This window comes from Silene latifolia, chromosome 10 (genome assembly GCF_048544455.1).
Source record: "Silene latifolia isolate original U9 population chromosome 10, ASM4854445v1, whole genome shotgun sequence".
NCBI lineage: Eukaryota > Viridiplantae > Streptophyta > Magnoliopsida > Caryophyllales > Caryophyllaceae > Silene > Silene latifolia.
In genome coordinates, this window is record NC_133535.1 from 156,022,724 (window position 1) to 156,030,624 (window position 7,901).

At 39.6% G+C, this 7,901-nt stretch overlaps 1 protein-coding gene across 1 annotated transcript; it reads left to right on the top strand.

Annotated features, from left to right (window-relative positions):
- Positions 1–1,365: 1,365 nt before the first annotated feature.
- LOC141608709 (uncharacterized) lies at positions 1,366–2,781 on the top strand. Its single transcript, XM_074428055.1, has 3 exons — positions 1,366–1,446; positions 2,087–2,604; positions 2,706–2,781. The coding sequence occupies exons 1-3, from the start codon at positions 1,366–1,368 to the stop codon at positions 2,779–2,781; spliced, it is 675 nt and encodes a 224-aa protein (XP_074284156.1).
- Positions 2,782–7,901: the final 5,120 nt, after the last annotated feature.

Sequence of the window (7,901 nt, forward strand, 5' to 3'; positions counted from 1 at the left end):
GTTCTGTTAAATATCATTGTGGAATTATTTATCGTCTTCGCTCATATTGACATTTGACAAATGACAATACCTTTTAGAACTATACATGTGTACTTACATCTTTATCGTACTCAATGCCAATTTTATTTCTCCTTTCTACTACTCATCTTAGGTATGGATGTTCTTGTTATTAGTGGCAGGTTATCATTGAAAACATTTTACCCTTTTATCTCTCATTTCTTCCAAGTGATCAATCGATGTTGTTGTAAGATGTGCGGGTGAAGTTGCAGCATGGATTAAAGATGAGATTATGTGTGCATGTAATGCTATGTTATTGATTTGAAGTTATGTAATAGAACTTAGTTAATTTGTTAGCTGTTTTGGCCCTGGTTGTAAAACAAGTGTATTGGTATTTTGTTTTTGATTTTAATGAAAATAAATATATTAATTTTTATCCAATTTTTATCAATATTTTTTTTTATAAAAACCAAGAAGGATAGAGAACTGTTAGCTTACCCAACCATTGTCTTTTCCCATGAAAAGAGAACGCCTATCAGGTGTTCTATAAAGCTTATTTCAACTGTTCTCTATGATTGTAAATACAAAACGCCTCTTAGAAGCGTTCTCTAAGCTTTAGAGAACACTGAGTTGGAGAACGCCTCTAAGGTGTTCTCTAAAGCTCATTTCAACAGTTCTCTAAGCTTATTTTTATAGTAGTGGTAGTTACTGAGCCTCCCAAAAAAACTGTCGGAATCGATGCATCTACGCGTCAAATCAGTGAAGTTCTTGAGAGTCTCGGCAATGATGGGGGTGGATGGGGTGGTAACCCCCGCGTTGAGCCGCGTCGAGAGTCCGTCAAAGGCGACACGCCAACGAAATCGATTGCAGTTTCATGGTCAAAGATTATGGAGGAAGTGGGAGGTGATACAGTTGTTTCTAAGCCGTTGTCACCTGCTAGCCCAGGGTTAGAGGATCAGGTTGGGTGCACCCCCGGCCCAACTGTCAGAGAACTGCTGTTGGGCGCGAGTTACACCGAGGCGGAAATTGACGAAAGTATCGGACCGTCAAAGGACGATGAGGCTCGCCTCTGGACAGGTGATGAGGGGCATGAGCACGTTCATGGGGACGGATTGAATGAAAATGCTGAAAATGTTGGAAGATTGGCAGACACCGACCATGAAAGAGCAAAGCGGACATTGTAGGCCAAGGCGACGGACGGTCGAGAGAATGCTTTGAATCTCGGCCCGTGGTAGGTGATGCGGTGCATGAGCAAGTTCATGGGGAGGGATTGCCGAAAAATGTTAAACGATTGTCGGACAATCAACCGTCGAGATATGGTGATGGAAAAATCTACGGTCCCGAATGGGTTTGGACACACAAGAATTGATGGAGTGTCTGTTTTCTACTGCTGAAATGAAGGAAGCTGCACGTGGAAATCCAGCGTACGGGAGTGGTCCTGGTGGCGAGGTAAGTTTGTTAATTTGCGACAAATACTTTTTATACAATCGTTTTTTTTTTTTGTTTATTGGTCGTGTATAACTCTAAGTTGATCAAGTATAACCTTGTTGAAACTTATGTTGAAGCCTTCTAACTGTAGTGCCACTGCAACGGCCGGTTGGTACAACTCTTAACCAAGATATGACTACGATTATACAAAGATATGACTAGAGTTATACAATATATGCTTTGGAGTTATACATTAGATAGCCGGAGGTATATCTAGAGTTATACAAAGATAGTTATACATTATAGTGTATACGATTATACATTTTATGGTCGAGTTATACATTCTATGCTTACGATTATACATTTTATGGCCAGAGTTATACGTTTGGTGTTTAATTTTGTTATTTTTCATTCATGCCACTTTGTTAACCAAGATATGACTACATTTATACAAAGATATATGACTAGAGTTATACAATATATGCTTTGAGTTATACATTAGATAGCCGGAGGTATATCTAGAGTTATACAAAGATAGTTATACATTATAGTGTATACGATTATACATTTTATGGCCGAGTTATACATTCTATGCTTACAGTTATACATTTTATGGCCAGAGTTATACGTTTGGTGTTTAATTTTGTTATTTTTCATTCAGGCCACTGTTAAAAAGGATGTAATTGAGAATGTTGAACAACATTCTAACAATGGGGGTGGGAACGTAGATGTTGTCGGCCGTGCGGAGATCACCCCGGGGAATCCTTCAACGGAATGTACTGGAAATGAAATCCCTCTGACTTTCATGAGCACGGCAGATGTGAATGAGGCATTTGCCGGGGTTGAGGAGCGAACGATTGGTGCTGCCAAAGAAGGTTTGGTAGTTGAAATTAGAGATGCTAGGGTTGAGCCTGTTGCGCCACTCCCACCCCCTATTTATGTGCCGCGATGTGACATGATCCACCATCCGTTCTTACTGCATTCAACTGCCCCCCTTCCGTGTATGGACATTGTACCTGAGAACCTAGGTTGTTCTCAGGATTGCGGGGCACCCGATCCTGACCAGCACGTATGCTCACAGTGGTTGCGATTTAACAAGGAACGTTTCAGGACGGTGTTCAGGGTGAGGAAGGATGTAATGGATTATGTCTTTGATGAATTCCACGACCACAAAAAATCGTAAGTAAAAGATAAGTTTTACCTATATTTCAATACGACAGTCAAACAGGCCATGAATGCATTCCCTTGCTGCGTGTCTCAATTTTGCTAATCCTTTGTAGGGAACAATTGGTCACATATCCCTGTCCAAACTGCATAACGCGTATTGATCTCCAGTCGTTGATGCCCGGGAAATAGATTCTGGGAAATGTCATCGACTGCTAGTCTGTACTACTCAATCAGCTTACGCACGCGAACACCGCAAAATGTTGTTTCACTTCGCGTTTTCTTTGGCCTAGCTCACGCTGTAAGTGTGCTCGAACTCCGCAAGTTATTTTGTGACAAACTGTACGTAACTTATGATACAAGCTGCCAACCCCCGTCTATCATTTTTATAGGCCCTAGCAATTGAAATTTGGCAAGGCAGGAAGAAAAACTTGGTTGTTGATCATTCTGAAGGCTTTTGTTACTCGTGGGACACGTGGCAAGAGTCGTGTTCTAGTCCATTCCAACTGGACTCCGATATGGTGAGCTCAGATATCAATATAGAGACATTTACATACTGGAAGGGAGCTTTATTTTCGTAGAGTTTAACAGTATATGCTTAGAGTTGTACAATATATGCTTTAGAGTTAGGCATGGAGTTTTACCTAGAGTAATACCTGGAGTTATACACTACACTGTATATGCTTACAGTTATAGATTTTATGGCTAGAGTTATACATCCTATGGCAAGAGTTATACAGTATATAACTTTAGCTTTCAGAATTATACATAATGTACAACTACAAGAATATACTGTATAACTCTGGAAATTGAATGTACAACTCTACACATATAATGTACAACTCTGGGCACAGACTGTATAACTCCAACTACGCACAATATGTATGCCTCTAATCTGCTAATTATGTTTCAAAACTCTTAGATTTTTGGTGCATGTTTGTAGGTTTTCGTCCCGGTAAGCACTGGCGATGAAGATCATTACTCTTGCATTTGCATAAATTTCCTCTCTCAGCAGATCGAGTATCTTGATAACCGTTCTTACGAGGACGATCTTCTGAAATTACCATACGGAGGGATTGCGCGTATTACTGTAAGACTTATAAAACTGGTGACTAGATTAATTATCAGCTCCATTTGTTTTGTTAATACGTCTTCCCCTTTTAAACGCCTTGCCTAACTTCCGCCAGGCTGATGCAATGGGAAAGTATATGGCCTACAAAGGGCTCGACAAAGGCAAGAAAGTTGAAGGGTTCCCTTTTGTCAACATTAAATTCAATCGGCGGGAGCGGGACATAGTGTCAATGACTGTGGTCTGTACGTCATGGTTCATATGTTGCTGTACCGTGGAGAGCCATTCGATTGTACCCTAGGGACTGAGGAAAGCAATGACCTCATGCGAGCGGAAATTGCTGCAACCCTTGTCCTCAGTGACATTAACGAGGATAGGGAAGATGTGTTATCCAGGGTAACAGCTTTTAAGGAGCTTAAAGACCGTGAATTGGAGGAGGTGCGTGATAAACAGAGGACAGCCGGCAACACAAGTGGAAGGAAGAGAGGTGTTGGAAACGCCGGAGAGAACAGTTCTGCTAAACGACCTTGCTCTAAGGTCAGTTCAACCTTCCAGACTCCACCTTCCAAAGTAGCCCTGGGCCGGACGCCGTCCAGTCGGGCCCTCTCAGCTGTTAATAGCCGCTCCCGGGGTAAGGGCGATGGCCTTGGTTGCACCAAATATTGCGGGGTACCAGACGCAAACCTTACCGTGGTCGCCAAGATGCTGAAGATGAACAAGGCATTAACTAGGGATATCCCGGTGTATCGCAAACAAGTGGCTGATTACGTTTTCCTTGATGACTAAAAATATCCAAATGAGTAAGCTGTCTAAAATCCTAATGTTTTATCATATTAAGCTATATCAATATAGACACATTTCCATACTGGAATTCTACCTTTTTTTGTATAACTCTGGTTCCTAGATGTATAACTCTGGTTCCTAGATGTATAACTCTGGTTCCTAGATGTCAAACTCTAATTGTTATATGTATGACTATACTTCTAATTAGTTTCCATACATAGAGTTATACAATATATGCCTACAGTTATACAATTTATACCTGGAGTTATTCATTATACATTCTATGCTTACAGTTATACATTTTATGGCCAGAGTTATACATTCTATGACTAGAGTTATACATTACATGGCCAGAGTTATACTTTCTATTGCTAGAGTTATACATTTTTTTGCGTACAGTTATACATAATATGCTCAGAGTTGTACAATTTATAATTTGGAGTTATACGTTTCATCAGTGAACTTATGCAGCCATCTTAATAGCAGTTACTTTCCCATTTAGTATACGTCATAGCCGATTAACACTGCATGCCCCGCACTACGAACCACTTGTGAGTTACGGCCGGCACGGAACAATTAATAGGTTGCAAATGTTGTCTATGCTCCTTGAGACGCCAATGGATGAAAAAGTTATTGAGTGTTGGTCCTTGTTGCTTAATCGATTGGAGGCAGAGGATTGCGCGATGTTTCGTTCGTCTTTCTTCGGTATCCGTCATATGGTATGGTCCTAATCAATCCTTTACTATGTTATAAGAGTTGCACATACCCTCTTTAAAACTTTCACAGTGGTAAGTAAGTATAAAGTTATACATACCCTCCCTGGAGTTAAACATTTTGTTTTGAGAAGTTATTAACAACCAGTATATACTTAGGCATTCTTCATTTTGCTGTAAGAGTTACTGTGAAACTCCAATGCACAACCCCTATAACTCCACTGGTATCCTCATTCATATACTGCTACTTGAACAGGATATAATCTTGAGCCTTGTTCGAAACCCTGTCCAACAAACACCGGACACCGAGATGTTGTACCATACGTGGACGTCTTCCGAACCGATCGCGTGGCAAAGATTTCAGCTTGAAGGCTGATTTAATCTTTGTACCCATTAAGATTGAAGCGCATTATGCATGTGTGTGTATCAACTTTAATTCTAGGACGATTGATCTCCTGGACAGTAAGTACTATTCAAGTCCGCGGCAATCGGAGATATGCAAAGCATGTCACGTTATTGTAAGTGGAATTAAATTGTAATTATGTTCAACTAAAAAGCGTTCTCACCGCTTTCACAAATCTCACTTTTTGACGTTCTTGTCTCTGCCAGGCGAGCTTCATGAGCGACTACTTGGAGGCTAGGGACGACGCGAAGAGCAGAGCGAAAGACATACCGTCGTTCGATTCCGACAGATCCGTTTGCCTGGCATCCGCAAACGATAAACGACACCGAGTCCGGGTTGTTCTCGCATGATGCACATGTTAATGTACGAGGGTGAAAGTTTTGTTCACGTTGATCTCGAGAGGAAGGTGAATCGTCGATATTTGGTGATCCAGTTGGCAGCGACACTTCTCCTAGCTGACATGAACATCATCAGGGAAGGAGTTCTGACCAAGGTCAATGGTTTCATTGGCGATAAATTACAGATTCTGAAGGTAGTAGAAAACAGACGGAAAGCGGCGGAGAGAGAGATAAAAAACCTGCGAAAAAATAGAATGGATCCCTTTGATTCTCAGTATTCTCTTTTTTGGAACTCTAGAATGTTGTCAAGAAACTCCTTAACAACTTAGACAACTTGTTGGAATAGATTGTTACTATATCATCTTGGTTAGTCATAAATAAAATCCAAGTTTTACAGATAAGTGTTAGAGTTATACACTCTGTGGAGTAAAGTTATACAAATTATGTGCAGGAGTTATACAACATTTATTAGACAGCTAAGAGTTATACAAAAAACATCAAGAGTTATACAAACTGTGTACAAGAGTTATACAACATATGACTGCAGTTATTTAAAGGCAAATTTTATTAGACAATTATGAGTTTTGCAAAAAATAACAAGAGTTATACAAATTTTGAACAAGAGTTATACACTCTGTGAAGTACATTTATCCATATATGGGTAAGAGTTGTACTTAAAGCCACTGAAATTATAATTCCTTCTTAAAGCCACTTTTAAATATTGAATATGTTGCCATGAACAGAAGTCATCAAAATAATGTCAAAGAGTTGTACAACATTAGCTTCAAATTTCACACACCATATTACTGAAGTTATACAATCTGGAAGGTGCAATCCCCATCAAAATAGACAAAAGCTAGCTATTAAATACCCGTTCCGTCTCACCAGATTTTTTACCTTTTAAAGAAAAAAAGATTGTAAATAATTTGTTGAGACGGGGGTATTTTTCTACTACCTACTACTACAACATGTTAAGTTTCTCTATTCTTCTTCTTCGTCGTCTTCGTCTTCTTCTTCTTCTTCTTCTTCTTCTTCTTCTTCTTCTTCTTCCTCTTCCTCTTCCTCTTCTTCTTCTTCTACTCCTTCAGATGCTGGTGAAGACGGTGGATGCTCAGAGAATGGGTTAGGGCAGTTCCGTTTATCGTGGTGTGCCATTTGTTTACAGTTATTACACATGCGCTTTGGCTTAGAAGCCAAGGCAATGGCTTTAGCCTTAGCTGACACCATTCTTTTACCACTGCCTTTGTTTTTCGATTGTTTTGGTGGAAGTATTGTTACCTCGTCACTGGCGGGGCAACCAAGGATTTGCTCAAATTCCTGTTGCTTTGTTAAATCCTTCTTGTACGGTAAAAGTTTCTCCTTGAACTCTCTAATTAACGAGCTTAAGTTCACAACTTCAGTCTCACTCGCGCCACGAAGTAAACCAATGGTTGAATGAACTTCTGACCACAACTTCACCATCGCAACTTCTTTTGCATCAGCGCTACTATTTGTTTCCATTTGTACACCATCACATTCTGATAATCTGAATTGCAATGCATCCTTTTTCCATCTTGTAGAAACGTAATCAACTGGAATTGTCTTCATGCCGTTAGCCGACAAAATCCAGACTATATGTCGGCACAGAAATCCCATCCTTTCAAACATCATACATACAATTTGCACTGTAGCCTCGTGTCCCCGTAATCAATTAAATTATGCAGTTAGTAGTCTTATACATATAATAATAAGAGTTAAACATTATCACGCAGAGTTATACATATGGCAACAAGAGTTATACATTAAAGCTACGATTATTCAAACTCAATTCGAGTTATACTACAAATAGTCATAGCTGATTCGGTGAAAAATTGAATAAGTTCTAATGTTATTCTGAAAGTAGAGTTATACATATGGCAACAAGAGTTATACATTCCGAAAGCTAAAGTTATTCAAAATGTAATCAGAGTTATACTACAAATGACAACAGTTCATTGAAAAATTGAATTTCTAATGTTATTCTGAAG

What these genes read in the sequence shown, in the direction of transcription:
- LOC141608709 (XM_074428055.1), top strand. Translation starts at nt 1,366, where the DNA reads ATGGAGTGTCTGTTTTCTACTGCTGAAATGAAGGAAGCTGCACGTGGA. An exon ending in GGAGTGGTCCTGGTGGCGAG is followed by an intron (nt 1,447 to 2,086) that starts GTAAGTTTGTTA and finishes TTTTTCATTCAG; the next exon opens with GCCACTGTTAAAAAGGATGT. An exon ending in TTCCACGACCACAAAAAATC is followed by an intron (nt 2,605 to 2,705) that starts GTAAGTAAAAGA and finishes AATCCTTTGTAG; the next exon opens with GGAACAATTGGTCACATATC.